We start from the raw sequence: 27,535 nt of genomic DNA on the forward strand, positions 1-27,535 counted from the left end.
CCTGGGACCGTCCCTAGTGTGGATAAAAGCCAACTTCCCACAGTCTTTGTCGGTCTTTTCAACTTTTCTCTGCTCTCGCTCAACTCCCAGGGGGCCGGGTGGCGCCGGCCAGCCGACGTCCCAGCGGTGCCCTCCCCGCCCAGCCGCTGTGCCGCGGGGCGGGGCCGAACTGGCAGCCAGGAAATGCCCCTGGAGTGTGTGTCACCTGTCCAGGACGACTTGTTGATTCCCAGGAGCGTCGCCTTTCCGGTCTGGGTCCCCGAGAGGGCTGCCTTGCTCACCTGTCCCCTCGGCGCGGCCCCGGGGAGCTCCCGAGAGGCCCCCGGGATCGCTCTCCCTCCCAACTCCACAGCAATGAGCAAGTTGGGCAAGTTCTTTAAAGGGGGCGGCTCTTCTAAGAGCCGAGCCGCTCCCAGTCCCCAGGAGGCCCTGGTCCGACTTCGGGAGACTGAGGAGATGCTGGGCAAGAAACAAGAGTACCTGGAAAATCGAATCCAGAGAGAAATCGCCCTGGCCAAGAAGCACGGCACGCAGAATAAGCGAGGTAGGCTGGGGTCTGGCCCACAGGCGGGAGCCCATCTACCTCTAGCCTTTCCCTTGAGGACAATCGGCCCACACCACTGAGGTCCCCAGGTGGCCAGGTTTGCTCCTGCAGTCTTTTCTAGGAACTGGTACTGACTCTTAGGGCACTGACTAGAGTGAGTTGAGCTAGACGCTGGCACTGATGGCAAAATGTAAGGGGCCGCTAAAAATCTCAGTAATCAAGATGAACAATGCTTTAATACAATACCAAAAGGACTCAGAACCAATGCCAAAAAAGAAATGATGAAGAAAACATCAAAATTTTAAATAAAGATGGGATTGGTATTGATTTTTTTCATTTGCCTCTAGCTCTTATATTGTTATGTACAGCACTTCTTTATTTAAAATTATTTTTTATAATGTGATGATTTGTTCATCGTGGATTTTTTAGTATTAATTTTGAATTTTAAAAATATTGCATTAAAATATTATTTGTCTTGATTACTGAGTGTTTTTGCACCCCTGTAAATTTTGCTCCTGGTTCAGCTTTTTCTAGGCCAGCCTTGCTGACTCCAACACTAACCATGAAGTTTTCTGCTGTATGTTTGCATATTAAATTACACATTTTAACTTGCACGTAAGTCTTCAGAAAAGGATATTCTAGTACGTTGTGGTTTACCTTGCTCCTCAGCTGTGGAAAGCTTTAGCTGGATGTTTGGCAGTTGAAGTCTTAAAAAAAGAAGGTAGAGGAATTAATTATTAAATTTCCTATCACTGACTTTCGGCACACACAAGAGACTTTGAGTCAGTAATGATTCTTTCTTGGTGTTCCTGTTGCACCTTGAACACCTGTTCTTTGCCAGAGGTAATTGATTTCTTCAGTATACAGCTCCTTCTACAGGAATACCTCTAAACAGCACCTGTGGCACAGATGAAAACTCAGTGAGAAGTTGAAGTGATTTGCTCTTGTAACACCAGGTTAATGGCAGACCCAGAAAAGGAAGTGGCAATATAGGACTCTGCTTACCACCAAACCCAAACATTTGCATCCTCAAGTTGGGCTTCTTTAGTCATAATGAAGCCTTGGGAAGATTTGGCTCACTCTACAGGATGCTGCCATTGTTTAATGCAGGAAAGGAATGATGTCTCAAGGAGATGACCTTGAGAACTCTGCCTCTTTCCGTAAAAGTGTGTCAGCTGCATTTATGCCCACTTACTACCAACAATAAAAAGGCTGTTTTATTGCATACAACTTTTGTCCATATTATAGCCTGTTTTAGAGGTAAGTACTGATTTCTACTTTTACTTTGTGTCTGAAAATATTCTGGGAAGTTATTCAATGGCAATTTCTAAAGAAAGACCATGTCATTATGGCTTGCTAAAAATGTTGTTGGTCATTTTGTTACTTGGCCCTTCCTCTTCAGTTTGATACACACTCTGACATTTGCTTAGTGTCTGTCAAGGGTTTTCTTCCCTTTGCCATCTATTTGGATCTGTGTATAGCTTTGTCTACCATGGTTGCTCAGCAAATATTGGTGGTGGTGGTTGTTGTTTTGAGACAGAGTTTCACTCTTGTTGGCCAGGCTGGAGTGCAATGGTTCGATCTTGGCTCACTGCAACCTCTGCCACCCAGGTTCAAGAGATTCTCCTGCCTCAGCCTCCCGAGTCGCTGGGATTACAGGCATGTGCCACCACACCCAGCTAATTTTATATTTTTAATAGAGGCGGGTTTTCTCCATGTTGGTGAGACTGGTCTCGAACTCCTGACCTCAGGTGATCCACCGCCTTGGCCTCCCAAAGGGCTAGGATTACAAGCATGAGCCACTGTGCCCGGCTGACGTTGGTTTTAAAAATCTGAAAAATTGACCATTTCCTTCTAGGAAGTGGTAAAAATGTAAATTTGCTTTCAAAGACAGAGTGCAAAATAATGTGGGTTTTATTGATTTTTTTCAGAAGTACTCTTCAATTGGCAATGCACAAAAAATCGATCTCAATTTGACTTTATGAATAAAGACAAAAAATTTAAAGACAGTGCTAATTAAGACTACCAATCTAACTTCCTTAAATCAAGAAAGTTATAGATGCAAGTATGAATGGCAAATAACTTTTCTTTTTTTTTTTTTTTTTGAGACAGGATCTTACTCTGTCGCCCAGGCTGGAGTACAGTGGCAGGATCTCAGGTCACTGCAGCTTCCACCTCCTGGGTTCAAGTGATTCTCCTGCCTCAGCTTCCCGAGTAGCTGGGATTACAGGCATGCACCATCACACCCAGCTAATTTTTATATTTTTAGTAGAGACGGGGTTTCACCATGTTGGCCGAGCTAGTCTCAAACTCTGGACCTCAAGTGAACCTCCTGCCTCAGTCTCCCAAAGTGCTGGGATTACAGGTGTGAGCCACTGCGCCTAGCCCTAATTTTAAATAGAAAAGTCATTAACTCTGTCCTCGGAAGCTTCACTAATGTCAGTGTCTAGAAACTCCCAGAGCTTCTAGAGTGACTCTGGGAGTAAGAAGAGGCTGGTTAGCATGAGGTCATCTGTAATCTAAGCTATGGAAAGAATTCAATCTTAGGCTCATGCATTGGTAACACGCTCAATATCAGAACCTTCTAAATAAACCAGATAACTTCATATACTTCGTAACTTCGTATACACAGTTAACTGTCTTCTGTTAGCCACCAAGTGATATAAAATAGTAAAATAAAACCTGATATACTTACTACTAAATGGCCCCTGTGTGGCACAATGCCGTTGCTAGAATGGCTGTAATTTATATGATAATCAGGGTGACATAATTTATGTGCAATTGAAGTTTTATTATTAGAGATGGTTGGTCAGCTAATATATTCTCTGAATGGCTAGGTAGCATTATACCAGAAAAGGCCACACTCCTAGCCACTTCACATTCTTCAAACATCAATTTCTCTACAACAACAGAAGCTTTGACAGCATTCTAAATGTCAAAATGAGTTTTACTGGTAAAATGAAAAACTTTTAATTAGCATAATAAATGTTAGAAATGGGGCAGGACATGGTGGCTCATTCCTGTAATCTCAGCACTCTGGGGGGCTGAGGTGGGCAGATTACTTGAGGTCGGGAGTTTGAGACCAGGCTGGCCAACATGGTGAAACCCCATCTCTACTAAAAGTACAAAATTAGCCAGATGTGTTGGTGCGTGTCTGTAATCCCAGCTACTTGGGAGGCTGAGGCAAAATAATTGCTTGAACCTGGGAGGTGGAGGTTGCAGTGAGCAGAGATTGCGCCATTGCACTCCAGCCCGGGCCACAGAGTCAGACTATGTCTCAATAAATAAACAAACAAATAAATAAATAAATGTTAGAAACGGAATCTCACTGGTGAATTTTTTTGAGACAGAGTCTCGCTTTGTCACTTAGGCTGGATTGCAGTGGTGTGATCAGGGCTCACTGCAGCCTTGACCGCCAAGACCCAAGTGATCCTTCCACCTCAGCTTCCTGAGTAGCTAGCACCACAGGCACGCACTACCACACCCAGCTATTTAATTTTTCTTTTGTATAGGTGAGGTCTCTCTATGTTGCCCAGGCTGGTCTCAAACTCCTGCGCTCAAGCAATTCTCCTGCCTCGTCCTCCCAAAGTGCTGACAAGAGCCACTGGGCCTGGCCTCATTGGTGAAATTCTACGTATTCTAAATATGTGGATTGCTACAACAGTTTAGAGACACTTCCAGTACCTTCCCCACCCACCCCCTGTATGAACAGGGTGAATCTACTAGATGTGTAATTAACTTAACACTAGAATGGTGCCTGAAACTAGATCTCAAATCAGTGCAGTGTCCAGTCCTTAGTTTAGGTGGGTTTCTGATGGTGTGCACCTCTAATAGGGCACAGCACCTGCCAGGGAACGTTGCTGTCTTCCTCAGTGAGCCTTTCATGCAGGGTGAATTGGAGCACCTCAAAGTACCTAGAGTTGGGACTTCATTGAGCTCATGGGACAGGTTGGCAAATTATTTTTTATGCTTGCCAGTGTATGTTTGTTTAATAATGTATATGCAGAATTTAGTCTGAAACTTGCTTTCATTACAACATCACAGCAAGGTAGTACAGGGGTAGCTAATTCTTCTCCCTTCAAATTTATTTGGCAGTCACCATCATCATCCAGCAAAAAGAACTTGAGTAAACATGAATAAATTGATTTTGCAACAGTTGCTATCCAAGGCTCTATTGATCCAAAAGAGTAACAGTTGGAGCTTGAGTTATAATTTGGTTAAAAACTTTAGGAGGCCAGAGATTCTTGAATGCAGTTTATTTAGATTACTATGCTGTAACTCTTGCTTTATAGGTGGTAATCTACTTTGTGGAAAAGCAAACTTTTTATATATCATTTAATTTTTTGTTCTACTTCTTCTGAGCACTGTATCTTAAAGTCACCTGGATGCATGGGGCCCACCCCCATTTATTCTGATATAATCGACTAGAGTGGGGATCAGGCATCTGTTTTTTTTAAAGTGCCCTCACCTGATTCTGACCTGTGGGCCAGGATTAAGGATGGGAAGCCTAAACCCATAGGAATGTTAAGGAGGTGGAAAAACAAGATCTGTTCCTATCCCAGTGCTTCCGGCCTTGGGAGCTAAAAGGTATCAATATCTCAGCACACTGCAGAACTCTCCTGCCACACTGATCTGGCAATACACACCTTACAGGTCACTATTCCAGCTTTATTTATTTATTTATTTTTTGCTTAAATATAATATCCCAATCCATTTTTTTGCACATTTAATAGAAAGTATCTTGGTGTTGTAGTTAAGAGCCTGGGCTTCAAAGCGGACAGCCAAATAAAGTCCTACGTTTGATTTCCATCCCTGCCTGGCCACTTAGTAGCTCAATGACCTTAGACCAATAATTTGACTTGCTTCATCCTGTTTCCTTATCTGCATAATGGCAACGATGACATAAATCCTCAGAGTTGTGGGGATGAATGACATTATTGGGTAAAGCATTTAGTGCAGTGCTTTATAAACATTAGCTCTTGGTACAAACTAATTACATTTTTAAAAGCTGTACTTAGCCCAGTTTTTGGCCAAATTTGGTCTTCTGGAATACCGTCAAATAAATCTACTTCATCTGTTCTCTGAAGGCCTTTCACATATTTTATGACAGCAATCAATTCTTCAAGTCTCCTGTTCCTTGCCTACCTTTTTTCACCCTCCTCAGTGACTCCTTACTGTGCTGAGGTTTTCTCACTAGGGGCAGGTCAAGGATGAGGCAGGTGAGATGCCTAGGACACAATTGTGTGACCTTGAGAGTGAGTGCTTCCTTGCAGTTTGCACCCTACATGCCTCTTTTCCCCCTCATCCTACTCCTAGCTCTGTTGCTTGCCTTATCCCAGGCTTAGCAGCAACTCCAAATATGTAAATATGTGAAAATGAGTGGATATAGTGCGGGGTTATTTGTGGGCTGATGAGGATTAAGGGTTGAGATGGAGAGAAAGCAAACTTGGCCAAAACCCCTACTCAGTATCATTATACATGATTCCAGTGAAAATTGGGTTCAGAGGCTGTTCTACCTCTTCATCAGGTGTCCGTTTGGTGAAGTGGGTCTCAGGGACAGAGAGTCCTCTATTGAATAAGCTCTCTCACTTTGAAGCCTGGGCTGTATTGGTAAGGATGAATTTGCTTTCAGAATCATGATGTGGACTTGATGTTCTTCGGAGAGAAGGAGTGTGCACAATCCCACTCTTAGCTCAGTGGGAAGAACCTCCTCGGTCTCTTAATTTTGCTTTTTATCATAGTTGTCATAGAGCTCAATTCTGCAGTCCTCAGACACTGCAGATCAGAAGGACATCTGTGTAAAGAGATTCAGCTAATTGAATGTCAAACTAGTGATAGCAAAACCATGGCTCAGGTAAAACGACACAGCCATAGACTGCAAGAGCTTGATGGAAGTTCCCCTGGGAGATATAACTTACCTAGTAACCTCCATTCTTAAGACAGTCTCTCAAAATGTGGTACTCAGATCACCTGCATCAGAATTCCTTCTGTATATTTCACTCATAAATATTCACTAAAGATTCTAATTTAGTAGGTTAATTATAGGGTCCAGAAATCTGGACTTTGAACAAGTAACTCAATGACTGCTCCCCACTTTGAGAATCTAGGAAGTATTATTCAATGAGCTGTTAAACTGGAAGGGATTACTCTCTATTTATCCTGTTTTCTTCTTCACCCATTCGTATTGTTTCTCCCTTCCTCTATCATCACTCAGATAATTGGATGAAATATCTATCCATCTTTCCCTCTGCTTACTCTTTTTTTCTTTTTCTTTTCTTTTTTTTTGTTTTTTTTTTTTGAGATGGAGTCTTGCTCCATCACCAGGCTGGAGTACAGTGGCGTGATCTTGGCTCACTGCAACCTCTGCCTCCCGGGTTCAAGTGATTCTCCTGCCTCACCCTCCTGAGTAGCTGGGACTACAGGTGCGCGCCACCAAGCCCAGCTTTTTTTTTTTTTAATGTTTAGTAAACATGGTTTTCACCGTGTCTCAGAGTTATCCAGTATTCAAATTAGAATCAGTCATTAAAATGCATTGCTTTGTGTGCCTTTGATTTTCTGATTGTTTTGTACCATACTCGGTATTCTAAGGCCTGGGGGGTGGGGGTGGGGGTGGAAAAAAAAATCTTATCCCTGGGGCATTAACAACGAATACCTAAGCCAGATCTTACTCCCCAGTCAACTACCCCTCTCCTGGAAAAGATAGATCAATGGAAACATGATCCTCCCCTCAACCTTCATCCCTAATTTCCCTCCCTTACCAGAAGCTCCACTTGGGCTTTCACCCCACAGTGGGGAAACCTGAGGCATGGGCACCTAGCCCTGGGAACCCTCTTCACTTAAGTCGTTGTTTTAAACTTTGAGCTTCCCCACTACCTCCCTCTCTTCTCTGAGCCGTTGCAAGGATCCAATATAGACTAACACTGCACTTGCACCCTTAGTTACTGGCCAGCACAGAGTGGCCTGGGCTTGTTATTTATTTTGTTCTATTAATACAGTCTCAATTTGAATATGATTTTTCAGATACCCATTTCACTTGCTTTTTTCCCATTGGATGTGGAAAGAGTTAAAACTCCCAGCCAAATTACTCCCCACACTCCCGTGGAAATCAATATGTTCAGCTGCATTTAGTATTTGACATTTATTTCTAGTAAATATCCTCTTATTTTCAGTTGTTTTAGAATTAAGATTTTAATTCCAATTTTATTGTCTTATATGCAAGCTGTTTCTTTGAGTTAAATTAGCCACAAATTTGATCTGCAGCCTCTATCGTTGTTGTAGAAGTTGTTAAAATATTGAATAAGACAGAATCAAGGACAGAACCTTGGCATGCTACTAGAGACTTCATTTCAGGATGGCCTTTGCATGATAGCAACCGTGTTTCATCTGCTGAGGCAGCAGTCCCCAACCCTTTTGGCACCAGGGACCAGTTTCTTGGAAGACAATTTTTCCATGGCTGTTTGAGGGGGGGTAGGGGGAATGGTTTTGAAATTAAACTGTTCCACCTCAGATCATCAGGTACTGGATTATCATAAGAAGTGCACAACCTAGATCCTCACATGCGCAGTTCACAATAGGGTTCTCGCTCCTATGAGAATGTAATGCTGCTGCTGATATGACAGGAGATGGAGTTCAGGCGGTAAGGCTTAACGGCCTGCCATTCATCTCCTGCTTTGCAGCCCAGTTCCTAACAGGACATGAACCGGGGTTTGGGAACCCCCGGAGCTAAGGCATAATCCCAGTTCGACAGATCAGCACTCAATGAATTCAGATGTTCATCTAGCTATAAATACTCCTGACCCACATTTCTAGTCCTTATCATCTTATTTCTCCAGCTTTTTCTCTTTTATTCAGCAATGCCCTCAATATTTCTTGTGAATAATATTCCTAAAACTGAACTATATTTACACTCCTGGGGTTCACAAATGCTGGCTTCTGAACTGATAGTGTGTTACCTTCATCAGATTCTCTGGAGAGCTTTTTAAAAATGCCACACCAGGAGATTCTGTTTCAAGGGATCTGGAATAAGGTTCAGGATCTTGGTACTCAAAGACTGGGTGATTCTGAAGTGTGTAATGCTTGGAGGCTAGTGGATGAGCTACAGTTTTTCCTTGAGTCAGTATCCAGCAACCAAAAGAAAAGAAGCCTATGAAATTATTCTGGTATTTTTCATAGCTGTGAACTCATATTGGCTTAGAGTAATTATCATCCTCTAACTCCTCAGAAACTGGAGTATTTTTGTTCTAGAATTTTGCTTTTAGTGTGTGTGACACAGTTTGCTGATGGATTGTAGCAACTTCTAGAAGAGCAATTGCTACTGTTTCTTATGTTATATAACATTATGTCTGGTTTTTTTTTTCATGAATTTGGAGCAGTATTGTAAATATTTAAACATTTATTATTATTCATTTAAATTCCACAAGGATGAAAGGCATCACATTGGGGGAAATATTTACATTAAGCAAATAATATAATTCCCTTCATTTATACTATTTTGCAGTTTATTGAGTCAACCAAAATAAGGTAGAATAAGTTAGAAAAGGTATTACTAACATCATGGTTTGACAAAGTCATAGGATTTACACAGTTTCAAGGAATTATGGCAAGAGAGTACTGTGAGCTTACCTACAGATGTGCTTAGTACTACTAGTTTATTTCTCAGTACTTAGGACCACTTATTTCAGGTGATTTTTTAATATAAGAGAAAAGTACCAGATACTCTAACCAGTGATAAATAAGACAAGGGATCTAATACTCAGTTAAAAAAAATTATAAGGTTTGGCTTTGGGGGTCAGCTTTGGAATGGGTAAGAAGGATCTATTTTGACATTCATTTTTTGTACTATGCCTAAGTACATGTGAATCTATTTGTACTTTTAAGGAATAAAATTATCACAGAACTTAAAATATACAGATGATATTGTTGATTTATTTTTAAATGTCACATTCTCAATCTGCTTTAGTAAACTTAACTAGTTTCATACTTTTCATGCATACTGGTAATTTTAGTTTCTCCTACCTTCTCTGCTTATCATGTGATAGAAGTTTTAACAAATACACAGTTTAAAAGTTTGCAGAAGAAAAAATAAAATTAAAACAAACAAAAGTCTGAATTAAGTATGAAACATACAGTATGCCACTCTTTGAATAATTGACTTTTCCTGTACTAGACATTTTGATTCTTTACTTCGAGCAACTGGTGCTGACAGGGAATTGCTCGTTGGAAAGAATTAGGGCCCTGTTCAAAGCTTCTAAGATCACGGTTTAAAGCAGTAAGAGCTATTACACCCAGACCAATGGCTCTTTTAACCACTGCTAAACCCTTTTTTCAGGTATTTCTCATTTATAGGAATTTCCAGGTAGCTAGAAGCCCCCACTACTATCGCTCTGCACAACCTCCATCATCTCTTCCCCAATCTACTAATCTAGTGACTTAAAATACCAACACTGTAATCACTACTTGCAAAACAAAACAAGCCCCCAAAAGCAAGCAAACGAGAAAGGTAATTTTAAAATTACGGGCAAGGAAAAGTAGGTCATTCTCTGTTAACAGTTGGGAAGCCTTGCATTAAAAGTTAAATTCTTGATTTAAAAATTAAAATTCAATGTAAACTATCTAGCTTAAATGCAGTAAAGTTTGCATGTGTATGTTTAGCCTAGATGGAAATTTAGAGAAATAAAATTATGCAACTAAATATTTAACAAGCACTTTAGACATTTTATTCTTTATTTAAATATGAAGTCTTAGTGAATCTTTTTGGCTCTATCACATGGTGTTATATGCTACATAGTCATACTGGGTGCGTCTTATTTGCTGTAGCAGTAACGTTGTTTAACAGGCCTTGCTCGCTTAGCAGTGCTATTTACATTATCATTTCTTTCCATATATTTAATATATATAAAGTGAAAGTAAATATAACCTTGGAGTTTGAACAAAGATTTTTTTTTTTTTTTTTTTTGAGGCGGAGTCTCGCTCTGTCGCCCAGGCTGGAGTGCTGTGGCGCTATCTCGGCTCACTGCAAGCTCCGCCTCTAGGGTTTGCGCCATTCTCCTGCCTCAGCCTCCCGAATAGCTGGGAATACAGGTGCCCGCCACCACGCCCGGCTAATTTTTTGTATTTTTAGTAGAGACGGGGTTTTACCGTGTTAGCCAGGATGGTCTCGATCTCCTGACCTCGTGATCCGCCCACCTCGGCCTCCCAAAGTGCTGGGATTACAAGCGTGAGCCACCGTGCCCGGCCTTGAACAAAGATATTATTGTAACTCAAAACTTCTACTGTGTTAACTGTAGAAAAAAATTATGATCATGGTCAACTAATTTGCAAGTATTTCAAAGACCCGATATGTAAGAGCCTATGCTTTATCATTTTGTGAGCAGTTTGAAAATGTTTATTTATGAAAACTATATTGATTTGTTGGTGTTAACTTGTATTTGAAAACATTAAAGAATAGTATAGTTCATCATGAATTTCAAGGTAAATCTATTCTTAAAGAATTTCAAATAGAGTTAACACGGGGAGCTATATATTTTTTTAAGATTTTTTGACGTTAGGGGCTCAAAGGAATAGTCATAGAACCACAGACAGTGAGAATTGAAAGGGGCTAAAGGAATACAGTTTGCTGGTTCTCGAACTTCACGTGGTAGAGCATCTGCAAGCCACAGGCACAGTACTATGATATATTGCTGCATCATATGACTAAGGAGTACTTTTTTACAAGTAGATAATGGAATCACATTAAATATATACATAATATATTATATGTAATAAATTACATCTGTAGGTACACACATCTACTTTGTAAAATTAAGCATAATTACTTTGTAAAATTAAGCATAATCAGCTATTTCTGAGTTTTTCTGTTAAATATATAAATATGGTTTCGTATTTATACTTAAAAAACATTCTAGATGATAACAGGCCCACAAAGTTTACCAATTTGTGGGGTTATTAATAACACTAGCAGCAAATAAAAAACTCATTTATTCAATTAGTTATATATTCTGACTGGTAACAAACAATTAATTGGATTTTTACGAAGAATATCAAATAGATTTTAATTAATGTATTGGTATGTTGGTCAAATATGTTAATTTCTCTCGCCCAGCAATTGACTTCTGAAGCAATTAACTACAAGAGATAAGAATTTTAGTGAGTATTTAAAATAAGTCTTTTATGCAAGCATTTCTTCCTTTTTTGACAACTCAAGGCACTTTTAGATCATGAACTTCCTTTCTCAGATTTACCTTTTTAAATATTCTCTTGCATGATATCCTGATAGCAAGAATTGCCTCATCTTCAAAAACAACCTCAAGCTCTTTAGAATGAGGAGCATCATTTCTGTTGGAAAATAACCTTAATTTCCTTTGGCCATTTGCTATCTCTCTGGAGAAGAGAGAGGGCACTGATCTGCCAGCCTATTTTTCTCCTCTTTTATACTTTATAATATTAATCAATCACCTTTTTTAAACATAAAATTCAGTCCAAAGTTACTAGCTTGCTTATAGCAATATTGCACTTCCAAATGCCCTTAGAATATCTCTTATTTACTTTCTGCAATCTCATTCCTTTTTACTGCTTTCTCAGGCATCTGCTTTAGCATTATATAATCCTATATATCACTGTTGTGTGTTGGTCTTCTTCTAGATTGCTATTTACCCTCCATGTGACATTTAATATTGATGAGACCTCCAAAAATATGGAGGTTACATATAAGATTCAGCTGCTGTGGCAAGCAGGAGTGCAAATCTTTAAAACGAAGATGTGCTCTATATTTGAGGCTTATAGTTCCTAATTTCTAATATATCTCAGACAGAAGCTTTTCATTGGTATGAGATTTGTAGTAGGAGAAAGGGTTGGGGGATAGAAGGAACCCATTGTGTAATACCTTTTTCATCATTCATGTTCTTTATTTATCAGTGTGTTGAGTATACATATAGACAGTCACTGGGGACTTTATCTACATAGAAGAAATGTAGCCATATTTCTTTCCATATATGAAAAGAAATGGTAATGTAAATAGAACTGCTCACCGAGTAAGGCCTGTTGAACAAGATTATTGCTACAGTGATGTCTGTGAAGCCTTCCCTTACCCTCCAGAGAGAGCCCGTAAATTACTCTGTGTACCCACTGCACCTCGTACATATCTCTTCTTATTCTCCTCTACATCTTCTCTACTACTTGAGGTAAAGAATGTAACTTACACATGTTACTATCCCTAGGAACTGTGCCTATAGCATAGTAGGTGCTTAATAAATGCTTGCTGAATGATGAATAGGTGATTGCCCATTTCATATTTTGTCTCTCTCTGAGACTGTAGCCTTATTTCTTTGTCATTCCAGTGCCTAACACAGTGCCAGGCATGTCATAGATCTTTAATACATACTTGTTAAGTGGCTGAAATGAATGAATAAAGAGTATTTTTTAAAAGTAAAAAAGTTCAGTAAAATTCATAATGGGATGTCTCTGGCCAAATGCGTGTTAAAATTTTCTAATATTTCCCCAGTTATTTTCAATCTAACCTGTGACATTGAGCAGATATATTTTGTTTTTATTCCATTTGGGAAATGTCTATGATGATGCTTATTCAGATTGCACTTTTTGAAAACCAAAACAATGTGCCATAAATAGAAGGTATTGTTTAATTAATGAGGTGATTTGTATATGAGTAAGAACAGGGCTTACACTAAAGTTCCTCAAATAAAACATAATCACGAACCTTCCCAGTTAAAAGCAAAAACTGACATAAGCAATTACGTGTGACATGTCTCTTAAGCATTCTCATATCTGGGCTTACTCTTTAAAGCCTCATCTTTTAGCCCTTCTCTAGAGATCATTCCTGGGACAGAAAAAAGCTATTATAATGCGGTTTCACCTTTCAAAAACAGGTTTGTCTGTGTTCACTGGATATGATGGTTCCTAAAAGGTTCTTCCTGTGTGCTGACTAATAGATTAACAATGTGCACATTTATGCACCCCAAATGAATAAAGAACAGGTTGACTTTTAAAACCAAAATGCCCTATTCATTACATGAGCAATGAAATTCAAACTCTTTTCTGCTAGTTTAAATTATTTGGCATAAATGACTGAAAGCCTTCCTCCCTTGGCAGCATAGTGGAGTTGCATAGGAATAGTTAAATTTTGGTTCAAATGGGTAATTTTTGCATTTTAGTTCCAATCCCCAATGGGCTGCAGTAAGAACTCTTCACGTATCCTGTTAGCAATAGTACATAAAGGACATTGTTCTGCAACTCCACTGCTGAAGGAATATTATCACTGTTACGCAAGGAGACAAAACTCCTGGCTGTTTCTGTAGCACAAAGGAATACAGTAGATTCCTTTGTCTTAGAAAGAATGTTGTCCAGATCTCATCAGCTGCTTAAAAGCACATACAGGAGTTTGGAAGATTGAACTGCACCTTCTACACAGGTTAAATTTCATGGCTCTGAAAATGTCCTTTTTGGCCAAACCAGGAACAATGCTTGATTTGCAGCATTTGTTGCATGCCTTTGAAAAAATACAGCTGCTTCTTTCCCAAGTTGTTTATTAGGGGACAAGGTTAAGGCCTGTCCAGCTCATGATGTATCAGTGGCATCATCATTTCATACAAGAAACAGCTCACTGAGAGACTCACATACACTTCTTGGCTATTTGAAACAAAAGCCTCCTGTCTTAACGTTTGGGAGAAACTTAACGTGCCAGGCAGAAATCATAGTAAATGTCAGGTATCCTAGGACCTGATCCAGCCATGCAGAAGTTACTGGTTTCATTCACACAGGTATTTAGAAAAATGTAAAGTAGCATGTAAAAATTGGGGAATTTTGCATGGAAATCCAGATTTCTTGCCTCTTTTGAACATGTGGTAGGCTGGGACTACAGATCTGCAAGGCAGCCTGGCACTGAATCCCAGCAGTGCTGCTTCCATTAGATCAGGTTTATGCTCCCAGGTCACTGGGGTCTCCAGTTCTTCCTCTTGACTCCCTTATACTGAGGCCAGTGTCTGTTGCTCTGTATTGCCACCATTGCACTAGTTTTTATTTTTATAGAAGAGAAACAGCTCTCTCTTTTTCTTTCTTTCTCACAGGAGAAAAAAACAAAGAAGGCCTTTTCCCTGACCTTCTAGCTGCTTCACTTAATTTCATTATCTGCCTGGCTCATTCTGAGTTTGGGACTCTGGTTGGGCCAATATGTAGTGTGTGGTATGGGAGTTACAGTGTAAGTTGAGATCCCAAGTGTTGGTGAATTTTAAAAAATTTCCCAAATATTTTGAAAAGCAGAAACCATATGCTAACATAGGTGTTTAAAATTATGTTTAAACCAGAGCTTATTATTACTAATGACTAACAATTGTAAGGTTCAGTGTCATACCATGAGAGTCCCACCATGTGGTTCTGACAACCTACAAAGGAAATGATGCTGATAAAGATCCCTAACATTTAGTAATCACTCACTATGTGCCACTGCACGAAACATTTTATGAATGCTATTTCATTTACTTCTCAACAACTAAATGAGTTATATCTCCATTTTTCAGTAAGCAACTTATGTAAAGCCACATAGCCTTACATGTGAATGAGGGAGCCCAGATTTGAAGGTAAACAACCCTAGAGCATGATGTTCTATTGTTGTCTTCTAGGTACTATTGTTCTTGTCATGCAGGTGAGGGAACGTCACTTAAGATGAGTTCAGGTCATGCATCACGATTATTACACACAGGTACTAAGTGGTTTAGGTAGAATTAAAACGTAGGTCTAGAGCTTCACAGCTCTACCCTTTACACCAATTTGCTTTTCTAGATTTTCAGAAAGTTATCTAAAATTAATTTTTACTAAGAAATATGACATATTTTTAAATGGAGGACTTAAAAAAGTTGCTCAAAAAAAAAAAAGAGTGATACCTTAGGGTCAATGGGTACCAATTCGGTTCCAAATATGTACAGACACTGAACCAGCCTGACGAGATAGGGAGGACATGCACTCTGAAGATTCCACTTCCGGGTACGTTGGGTGGGGATGTATATTTGGAGTTTAGCTTCATAGGATACTTTGCTGAATAATACTGTTTGCTGTACCTATTGAAATGTAGAAATGTTTTGTAATATTATGTTTCTGTTATGATGAGGTATGGTAAAACAAATGGGTAATTTGTTATGCAGTAGTCTCAGAAATAAGATATGCAAGCTTAGGGCTGAGTGCAGTGGCTCACACCTGTAATCCTAGCAGTTTGGGAGGCCGAGGCAGGCGGATCACTAGGTCAGGAGATCGGACCAACCTGGCCAACATGGTGAAACCCTATCTCTAATAAAAATACAAAAAATTAGCTGGGCATAGTGGCGCATGCCTGTAGTCCCAGCTACTCGGGAGGCTGAGGCAGGAGAATCGCTTGAACCAGGGAGTCGGAGGTTGCAGTGAGCCAAGATTGCGCCACTGTACTCCAGCCTGGTGACAGAGCGAGACTCTGTAAAAAAAAAACCAAAAAAAATGCAAGCTTAGTAATTATGAATGTTGTATAAATTGCTACTATTTATTTAGTTGCTACATCCTTACCATTCACAGGGACTACATAAGGTGTTTTCCATAAATTATCACTAATTCTTATAATCACCTAGCCTGATATAATCCCCATTTCCAGAACAGCAAACTAAAGCTCAAAAAAGGGATGTGACTTGCCCAAGAACATACATCTGTGAAGTCATGGAAGAGGGATTCACACTCTGGTGTTGAAAGGCTACACTCTTTCCATTATATCATGCTGTCCTTGTTCTATGTGCAAAATTATCAAATTTATTCACTTAATATCTATTCATTTTATTTCTGTAAAATGGCCAATATCTACTCTTGGGATTCTTGTGAGAATTAGATGTCATAAATCACATAATGCACATAAAGCCCTTATCACCAATTTAACATATGGCAAATGCTCCATAAATGTTAGTTTTTGTTATGTATTTTGTTGGCCAGGTGCCAGGAACTGGACAAGGTGCTGGGGAAACAGGTAAATAAGATGCTGTCTCTTTTCTCCAAGGGCTTATAATTAGGCATAGTAGAGGTGAGGTAGAATAGATTTCAGAAATAATTCTACTATAGTGTGATAAATGCACGAGCAGATACGGATCCACAGGTCAGTTGGTCATTCTCCCTGTGTGGTGGAGAAAACCCTCACACAGCTCTGATTTAATGTGGTAAGCCTTTTTTTTTTTCAACTTTTATTTTAGGTTCAGTAGGTACATGTGCCGGCTTGTTACATGGGTAATCCACATTGTTGGTGTTTGGTGTACAAATGATTTTGTCACCCAGGTAGTGATCATAGTACCCAATAGGTAGTTTTTTGACCCTTATCCTCCTCTGACCCTCTCCTCTCAATTAAGCTCTGGTGTTTATCGTTGTGTCCATGGATACCACTCCCACTTGTAAGTGAGAATGTGCAGTATTTGGTTTTCTGTCCCTACATTAATTCACTTAGGATAATGGCCTCCAGCTGTATCCATGTTGCTGCAAAGACTATAATTTCATTTTTAATGGCTGCATAGTATTCCATGGAATACACATACCACATTTTATTTATCCAATTCATGGTTGATGGGCATCTAGGTTGATTCCTTGTCTTTCCTATCGTGAATAGTGCTGTGATGAACATAAGGGTGCATGTGTCCTTTTAGTAGAGTGATTTATACTCCTTTGGGTATATACCCATAATGGGAGTGCTGGGTTGAATGGTAGTTCTGTTTTTTTTTTTTTTTTCTTTTTTTGAGATGGAGTCTCGCTCTGTCGCCCAGGCTGGAGTGCAGTGGCGCAATCTCGGCTCACTGCAAGCTCCGCCTCCCGGGTTCACGCCATTCTCCTGCCTCAGCCTCCAGAGTAGCTGGGACTACAGGCGCCCGCCACCACGCCCGGCTAATTTTTTGTATTTTTAGTAGAGACGGGATTTCACCGTGGTCTCGATCTTCTGACCTCGTGATCCGCCCGCCTCGGCCTCCCAAAGTGCTGGGATTACAAGCGTGAGCCACCGCGCCCAGCCGGTAGTTCTGTTTTAAGTTCTCTGAGAGACTTCCCAACTGCTTTCCACAGGGGCAGAACTGATTTATATTCCTTCAGGTCCGTATAAGCATTACGTTTTCACCACAATCTTGCCAACATCTGTTATTTTTTGACATTTTAATCATAGCCACTCTGACTGGTGTGAGATGGTATCTCTCATGATTTTGATTTACATTTTAATTTGATATACACTTCTCTAATGATTAGTGATGCTGAACTTTTTTTAAATATGCTTGTTCACCACATGTATGCCTTCTTTTGAGAAGAATCTGTTCATGTCCTTTGCCCACTTTAAAATGAGCTTACTTGTTTATTGCCTGTTGAATTGTTTAAATTCCTTATAGATTCTGTATATGAGACCTTTGCCAGATGCATAGTTTGTTAATATTTTCTCCCATTCGGTAGGTTTCTGCTTACTCTACTGATGGTTTCTTTTGCCATACAGAAACTTTAATTAGACCCCACTTGTCTGTTTTTGTTTTTGTAGCAATTGGTTTTGAGACTTTATCATGAAATCTTTTTGCCAAGGCATATGTCCAGAATGGTATTTCCTAGGTTTTCTTCTTGGGTTTTTATAGTTTTAGGTCTTATATTTAACTCTTTATATCATTTTGAGTTGATTTTTGTATGTGATAACAGGAAGGGGTCCAGTTTCAATCTTCCACAAATGACTAGCCAGTTATCACAGTATCATTTATTGATTATGGAGTTCTTTTCCCATTGCTTGTTATTGTTGGTTTTGTTAAATATCAAATGGTTGTAGGTGTGTAGTTTTTAATTCTGGGTTCTCTATTCTGTTCCATTTGTCTATATGTCTGTTTCTGTACCAGTAGCATGCTGTTTGGGTACTATAGCCTTGTAATATAGTTTAAAGTCAGGTAGTGTGGTACCTTTAGCTTTGTTCTTTTTCCTAAGCATTGCTTTGGCTATTTGGGCTCATAATTCATTCCCTATGCATTTTACTATATCTGTTTTCTAATTCTATGAAAAATGATGTTGTTAGTTGAATAGGAATAGTATTGAATCTGTTAACTGTTTTTTAACAATATTGATTCTTCCCATCCATGAACATGGGATTTTTTCCATTTGTTTGTAGCATCTCTGATTTCTTTCAGCAGTGTTTTGTAATTCTGTGATATGGTTTGGCTGTGTCCCTACCCAAATCTCATCTTGAATTGTAGTTCCCATAATCTCCAAGTGTCATGGGAGGGACCAGGTTGAGACAATTGAATCATGGGGGTGATTCCCCCATCCTGTCTCAATAGCAAGTTAGTTCTCACAAGATCTGATGGTTTAATACGGGATTTCTCTCTTTGCTGTGCTCTCATTCTTCTCCTTCCTGCCTTCATGTGAAGAAAGATGTGTTTGCTTCCCCTTCCACCATGATTGTAAGTTTCCCAAGACCTCCCCAGCCCTGCAGAACTGAGTCCATTAAAACTCTTTCCTTTATAAATTAGTCAGTCTCGGATATGTCCTTATAGCAGTGGGAGAACGGGCTAATACAGTAAATTGGTACCACAGGGAGTAGGGCACTGCTGTAAAGATACCTGAAAATGTGGAAGTGACTTTGGAACTGGGTAACAGGGAGAGGTTGGAACAGTTTGGAGGGCTCAGAAGAAGACATGAAAATGTGGGAAAGTTTGGAACTTCCTAGAGACTTGTAGAATGGCTTTGACCAAAATGCTGATAGTGATGTGGACAATGAAGTCCAGGCTGAGTTGGTCTCAGATGGAGATAAGGAACTTGTTGGATATTGGAGTAAAGGTCACTATTGCTATGCAAAGAGACTGGGGGCATCTTGCCCCTGCCCTAGAGATGTGTGGAATTTTGAACTTGAGAGAGATGATTTAGAGTATCCGGTGGAGGAATTTCTAAGTGGCAAAGTGTTCAAGAGGAAGCAGAGCATAAAAGTTTGGACAATTTGCAGCCTGATGATGCAATAGAAAAGAAAACCTCATTTTCTGGGGAGAAATTCAAGCTTGCTGCAGAGATTTGCAGGGAGATTAAAGAGGGAATTACATCTATAAAACAAGAATAGGCTGCCATTTAAAAATGAGCAACTAAAAAACAAGTTTTTAGAAGTGAGAAACATAATTTTTTTAAAAAGCGTAAAAAAGTAGAATGAATATAGCTGAAGACTAAATTAGTGATCTGAAAATAAAGTCAAGGAATTCTCCCAGAATACAGATCAAAAAGACAAGGAGGGCTGGGTGTGGTGGCTCACACCTGCAATCTCAGTACAAACTGTAATAAAAAACTGGCATATTAACAATATAAAACAAAATGGAATTCAAGGCAAAAAAAGAATGAATGGGATAGAGAGTAATACTTGATTACAATAAAATCCACCAAGAAAGTATAATGGCTGAGTCTTTGTGCACCATAGAAAAAGCACTGGAATGAATCAATCAAATTTGTTGCAATTAAAAGAAGAAACGGACGAAAACAGAAGAGAGATTTCTCTCCAAAATCTCTGTTGTGATAACTTACCTGCTTTACTTTGAAACCATAAAACCATTTGAGTTCTTTTGCCAATTCCATTTAATTATCACTTATTTTCATATTAACATTCTGCTGCTGCTCTTTTCCTGCTCTCTCCCTAAATGCATTATTCAAAACAGATATTTTAGGGCCTTTTTTGGTTGCCTTCCAAGAGGGCTCTACTTGTTTGGTGGTTTTAGAGTGAGGCAAGTTAGGTTATCTTGTTAAAATGTTAATGGGAAGATTATTTGGTTATCATTTCTCCGAAGGCCCTGCTTTTTTCTCTCACCGTTGTGCCATCTAATCCTTGAATACAACTCTAGCATCGCTGAATTCATGGAAGCTCACAGTTGGATGTAACCTCAATAGCCATCTCAAAATCATTTCAGACCAAGACATAAAGCTCAGCATTCTAAGTTCTTGTTGCAGCTACCACTAACTGTCTGCCTTTAAGCAAGTCGCTTCACTTCCCTGGTCTCAATGAACTTGCCTTTAAGAAAATGGGGCTAGAATCAACTGCCATTAAGGTCTTTATGTTTTCTAAAGGTTTACTTTTCTATTGTATGATTTTTACTCATATTTTTAATTATGACCTTTTCTAAAATCTGACATTGACAAAACATTTCTATGGCATACGTTTTGGAATAGGAAAACTGACTCCATCTGCTTATACTTGCCAGATCTTTGGAAGAAAAGAATAATAAAATGTTGGAGATGGTACAAGTTGGTATAGGTAATTGAGAGGACAATATGAGTTGTTTATTTCTCAGGTTTATTTTGGTATACTCATTGTCCTTAATTATCAGCAGGTCTAAGTCCATAGTGGTGCTGAGCAAACATCTCTTGATTTAGTGTCTCTTTCTCTTTCTTAATAAATGTGGCTTCTCTCTTATTTAGCTGCATTACAGGCACTAAAGAGAAAGAAGAGGTTCGAGAAACAGCTCACTCAGATTGATGGCACACTTTCTACCATCGAGTTCCAGAGAGAAGCCCTGGAGAACTCACACACCAACACTGAGGTGTTGAGGAACATGGGCTTTGCAGCAAAAGCGATGAAATCCGTTCATGAAAACATGTGAGTGACTCTGGTCTCCCTCTGAATCATAAATTCCCTCAGTGTTGGGAAGAACCTTTGGAACCATATGATGATTTTGGCAGGAATGGGTTTACTCATTTGAGGCTCTTTGACATGTTGAATAAAATACTGTCTCAGAGAAAGATTAAAGGTTACAGTAACAACAACAAAAAAGACCATGAAAAAAGAAAGGGCATTCATTTTTGCCTCTAATGTTTCCCAGTTACTTTATGATTGTTGGAAACTGTACCTGTAAATATTTTAATTCTACAGTTTAAAAAAGGCTTCGATTTCAACCTGTGTGAGGGTGTTGGATTTATAGGATAGTGGCTGTCAAACTTTGGAGGGACTCAGAATCACCTGGAGAATAAATAAAGAGCACACAGATGCCCGGGCTACTTGAACTTGCGAAGTGTTTGGGTCCATGTGATTCTGATGCTAACCAATGTCTGAGAACCACTGACACAGAAGAATAGTCATGAACATGGATTTGGGGGTCAAATTTTCTGGGCTATAATCCCAGGTCAACTGCTGACTATCCCTTGGGCAATTTATTATACTTTATTCCTTATACGTAATAAGGAATTATTATTCCTTATAACGTAATAAGGAATTATTATTCCTTATAACGTAATAAGGAATTATTATTCCTTATACGTTATAAGGAATAATTATTCCTTATATGTAAATTAGAGATTATAATAGTACTTACTTACCTCGTGGTTATTGTAAGATTCGATGAGATACTAGATATAATGCACTTAGTATATATAGTTCCTGGCACAAATTGAGCACTCAATAATTAATATTCACAATTTGCTTTACATTCACACTGGGAAATATGCCTGGGACCTGATCCTTTCCTGATACTGGACGTGATAGTGGAACCTGGGGCAAGGATGCACAAGAGCAATGAGTGCCTAAGAGATGTAGACAAATTTCGGTAGAGTGGGAAAAGGTGAAAATGGTGGTGGCTGGGGGCAGTGAAGACAACCTTGCTAACATTTTCCTTTCTGAATAATTCATGAACAATCAGCCTCCATTTTGACAGCTTCAGGGAGACATTAGATTCATTATCAGAGTCAAAATTCTCTATTGCTTTTGGATACTAAAATGTGTCACAAAATCAGCCTTTCTCTCCAGGCAGCTTGGCAGCATCATACCATTGTATTACATTTGACAAAAATTTGTTCCCAGGCCCAAAGTTGAGCCGTACATTTTTTCATATTCCTTTTAAAATATATATTTGTTTTATATTCAGTATAAATAAACTAATAAGGTTTAAAGATAAGGGATAGTCAGAGGGAGGTAAAAGTATTCTTTTTGATTATTGCATGAAAATATGTCAAAATAGCTCTTACAGAGTCAGAGAAACTCACAAAAAAATTACTTCCACTGGGAATCAAACTTTTGGTATTTAGGCGACTTAATAATGAGGGACATTGTCACTTCTCTTATATCCAATCAGTCTGGCCTAGTTTCAGAGTTGGAGGAATTATTCAGAGACAAGCTACTGTAGAAACATACCAGAACCTGGCATGTAGACACCGACATGCTTAGGCGGTTGTTTAGGAGCCAGTGAAGCTCAGGTGTTGGAAAATGTCTTCAAAGCGGCTGTCCATCCTGAGCAAGTGGCTACCTAGATTTATTTGCTGCAGTTGCTAATTCTTCTGAGGGCTGTATAGGTTTAATCCTGCTCTCTTTAGTAACCTCTCAGGGCATCACCGCTATGCAAAAACCCTCAGGGAGCCAGGATCTCAGAGCTGCTAAGCGTAACAGAAAATAGATCTCTAGACCCAGCATTTAGCTTCAACAAAGGGCTGCTGTCAGATAGGGGCTCCTAAGAGCTGCCAAAGCTCATCTAGTTACAGTGGTCCTGGTGGTCTGTGGCAGTGTTTCCTGCAGAGTTGATACACAGCAGCACGTATTTAAATTTGTCATATGCCCTACCAGACAAAATTGCAAAATGGGTCTATAAATACTGATAGTTATAAAATACTTTTATTTTTAGTGAGTTCCAAATGTAATAGGTATTAATGTTTATAATATATGGATTATTAAGTTTTTTAAATATGTTATCTTTAAAGTTTATAAATATCATTAGGAATATTTATCCTACTCAAATAACTAAGAATTTATATTAAATGAATTGAATTTTTTATATAGGATTATATCTAAATTCATAATTATAAGTTATAATTCTAAAATGTTCAACAAAATATGATTTCCCAGGGATCTGAACAAAATAGATGATTTGATGCAAGAGATCACAGAGCAACAGGATATCGCCCAAGAAATCTCAGAAGCATTTTCTCAACGGGTTGGCTTTGGTGATGACTTTGATGAGGTACGTAACCCAACATGAAGAATGCAGGATTGTGGCTGCTATAAAGAGTAGCTTCTCGTCATATACAGTAGGCAGGTTCCCTTACTACTGAAAGAACAAGTGATATTTTAAGAAAGGTACTTCTCTTAAGAGAAAAATAAAGTGTTAGTAGCTCTGATTTAAAGGAAAGATTAATATAGTTTGGCAAACAGCCACCTAGTTAAGTTTTCAGCTATTAAGGAAAGAACAGCATGTGATTATGTAAAGTTGATGACTTTTAATGGTTGAAGCCTAAACAGCCCCATTACGAGGAACTGAGTGCTCGCACATCTGGGCAAAACAAAGTAGACTTCATCATTCTGCATGAAACAGACGTATCATGCTCTGTAGCTGTTAAATTAGAGGTTAGGCTGCCTCTGTTTATTACTCAGGCTATGAAACCAAATAAATGTGGAGTGGCATTATTAACACACACATTCCATTTAGATTAATCAGTCTAATAATACAGACAGACTATAATTATAATGGTGATGTCTGCACTGTGAATTTCAGTTGTTCTGCTGAAAGCACACACAAGTAGGATTGGTACACATTTAGAAACATTTCCAAAGCTTGGATTAGCATGGCAAAGAATCCAACTTCCTGCATCTATGTGATGTTAAAAATAATGCATTTAGCAGGTAAGACCTGGTTCCATGGAATCCCTAAAAATGAGAATGGGGTATCAATACCTTTTAAAAATGGTGTAGACAAGGGGTCGGCAAAAATACGGCTTGCAGGCCAAATTCTTCCCATGACCTGTTTTTGTATATCCCATAAGCTCAGGATGGGTTTCACAATTTTAAAGTGTTGTAGAAAACAATGACAACAAAGGACAGTATGGGGCAGAAGAAAACATGCAGCCTGCAAAGCCTGCAATATTACTATTTGGGCCTTTACAGAAAAAGTTTTCCAACTCCTGATGTAGACTAGTAAGCATCTAATGAGTACATTATGATATGGTGGAAAGGAATCTGGGCTTATGTGGACTTCTGGGCTCCATCATTTGTTAAAAACTTTGTTTAAGTTCCTTTTACTTTTCTGACTCTTAGTTTTCTTATCTATGATAATAAAGATTATTGGATCACTGGATTATCTCCAAAACATCTTAAGTTCTAAAATTCTTTTCTCAATGGTCAAATTAGTGTTTGGTACCTAAAGGATGAAAATGATGGAGGAGATGATTACTCTGTTGTTATCATATTGCTAAAGAAAATATTAATATGTTTCTGCTGCTGTTGATAATTATGATGCACTATTGGCAATTCTGGGCATACATTTGGCATAGGATAGCTTGTTCTGCCATTACTATATTTATGGTATTTGTCCCTAACTGTTTTGTGAGCAGAAATAGGACACCAGGGTATTCATTGTGATGTGATTTTATTCATATAGCCTGTGGAGATCCATCAAGTACACAGCTATATTGACTGTGCTATTTCATATGGCCCAATGCTCTACACCTTCATATTTTATTTTCTTTTGATGAGGCAAATTTAATAGAGGTCAGACAATCTTTAGCTTGCTGCAATTCTGATACCCACTGACTTACTCAAATGTTGTGGTTGGCTTAAATATCTTCTCTCTTTCCCCACAGTGTTATTACTCTCACTTTAATATTGGATAATTATTTGTTTATGTGCCTTCCCCCGACATTTGAGTGTAAGCTCCTTGAATATAGGGAGTGTTGATTCAACTTTGCATCCCAACACTGAGTTCAAAACCTGTCCAGGAGTGAGTGCTCAATAAATTTGTTGAATAATGAATGAATGAATTCTCTCATTCGTTATTCATCCATGAAAGAAAAATCTACTTTGTTGAATATAAGGTGTCCCAAGTCATTTCTAATAGTGACAACCTCATAATTCCATCAATGACAAGTTCAGTTGTGACTCCCAAACTCTCTCTGAGAGGGGTTGGACTCTACTTGAGGACTTACGGAGCCAGTGAGATCTGAACTATCTGGGTCATCTCAGAATTGGCATAAGTTGACTTACATCTTTAAGGTCTCAAACTAGCCTTATCTCTCAAAAGTTTTTAGGACAGAGAATAGTTTAAGATTAAACCGGACTCTCTCAGACTATTGCTAAAAGAAAGAAATACAGTATACCTATCTTGAATTGAACTTTTCTCAACCCAAATGCACAGCATAATTTATATTGGCTTTGGTGATTTGATAAAAGAACCATAGCACCTTTAATTCTTTTTACTTTCTGTATGTTATGGTTTTGCTATGCCTGTTGTTTTATTTCCAATAGCATTAGCCCAAAGAAAAACATTTATTTCCACCAATTAACATTTTGTGGATTCTAAACAGTAGAAAAGAACACATTGGAAAGATGACAGGCAAGGTGTAAGTTTCCCAGAAACTGTGGGGAGGTTATATATTCAGCTAGCACAAATTACTTGAATGGCTGTTTACTGAAGTATTAGAAGATTAACTACAACAAATTTGCACAACCCAGAATATTCATTTTTTAATCATTGCTCAGTGTTGCAAAAAAGACTTAGTTTTAAAATAAATATTCCATTTCACTGAGTTCTCACATATCAATTGGGTAGCAGATGTTCTTGTTATTGTGTTTGAGGAAACCCATGTCTTGAAACGTTAACTCCATAATTCTTCCTTTCTCCTGTGTTCAGGATGAGTTGATGGCAGAACTTGAAGAATTGGAACAGGAGGAATTAAATAAGAAGATGACAAATATCCACCTTCCAAATGTGCCTTCCTCTTCTCTCCCAGCACAGCCAAATAGAAAACCAGGCATGCCCTCCACTGCACGTCGATCCCGAGCAGGTCCGTTACCCAGCTCAACTACATGTGGTCAGATAGTTGCCTAAAATGATAGCCAGGCCCATTCTTTTCAGCACATGTTTTTGATTTCATATTGAACACATGTTTATATGTAATTCGTACCTGTTTGCTATGCTGAAAGTGTGAATGTCACCAATTACCAATTTTTATCTATTTTATGTTCCAGCATCTTCCCGGAAGGCAGAAGAAGAGGATGATGATATCAAACAATTGGCAGCTTGGGCTACCTAAACTAAAATACGTTTTTGATACCTAAATTAATGAGCTGTAGATAAAATATAAAAAATGTTTTTGCCAAGTTCAGAAGTTAACAAAGACTCTGCTTTATAATAATACTGAATGAATAATTGTGTTTTAAGCCTCCTAAGTAAAAGTAAAAAAGGAGTCATGTATATACATAGAATCAGTGATGGAGGCCAGGCACGGTGTCTCATGCCTATAATCCCAGCACTTTGGGAGGCTGAGGCAGTTGAGGCCAGGAGTTCGAGTCCAGCCTGACCAACATGAAGAAACCCTGTTTGTACTAAAAATACAAAAATTAGCCAGACATGGTGGCAGGCACCTGTAATCCCAGCTACTTGGGAGGCTGAGGCAGGAGAATCGCTTGAGCCCAGGAGATGGAGGTTGCAGTGAGCCAAGATCATGCCACTGCACTCCAGACTGGGCAACAGAGGGAGAGTCCATCTCAAAAACTAAAAAAAGGATACATTTAGTATAGCCGGGGGCGGGGAGGGGGGAAGTAACGTTATTTCCTATGAGAATGATGTGTATCCATGTACCCATGGTAAATGTAAATACACTGTGTTTCTTTTGGGAGCCCCTTCTAGTAGAGGAGTCTTATATGAGTCTCTACATAAGTAGTTTCACTTGAGTTTTGCAGTTTGAAATCTTAAAGGAGCTTTAACTGACATTTATTATACCAATTACGCTTGGAATGGAGCAATGGATGCATTTCCCAAAACATCTGAAAGCACTAACAGCTTACATTGCTGAGTGAGAATCTCCTGGGTGTAATTCAGCCACTTAGGGAACTGCGTGAACACTCCCAGGCCGTTATGATGCTGTTATGGCTTCAGTGTATAAATGCATGAGTGTTCTTTCTGTTCTGTTTTTTGCTCTCTTGTACATTTATTTACACTTTACAGAATATTCTTTGTAAATACATAAAAATATTGGCAATTAAAAGTATATCTTGAATACAATGTTGGCCGTTATTATTTTTAA

At 38.9% G+C, this 27,535-nt stretch overlaps 1 protein-coding gene across 2 annotated transcripts; it reads left to right on the forward strand.

Moving 5' to 3' along the window:
* Nucleotides 1-27,513, forward strand: CHMP4C (charged multivesicular body protein 4C). 2 transcript variants are annotated; one of them, XM_055284839.2, is made up of 5 exons: nt 1-544; nt 20,954-21,131; nt 23,364-23,478; nt 26,140-26,293; nt 26,478-27,513. In XM_055284839.2, the coding sequence occupies exons 1-5, from the start codon at nt 184-186 to the stop codon at nt 26,540-26,542; spliced, it is 873 nt and encodes a 290-aa protein (XP_055140814.1). In that variant the 5' UTR covers nt 1-183; the 3' UTR covers nt 26,543-27,513. The 2 variants fall into 2 exon arrangements, with proteins under 2 accessions (XP_055140814.1, XP_055140815.1); XM_055284840.2 differs by having other exon boundaries at nt 234-544; nt 26,140-26,260; nt 26,496-27,513.
* The last annotated feature ends 22 nt before the right edge of the window (nt 27,514-27,535 follow it).

The sequence above is a fragment of the Symphalangus syndactylus genome, chromosome 7 (assembly GCF_028878055.3).
Source record: "Symphalangus syndactylus isolate Jambi chromosome 7, NHGRI_mSymSyn1-v2.1_pri, whole genome shotgun sequence".
Taxonomy (NCBI): domain Eukaryota; kingdom Metazoa; phylum Chordata; class Mammalia; order Primates; family Hylobatidae; genus Symphalangus; species Symphalangus syndactylus.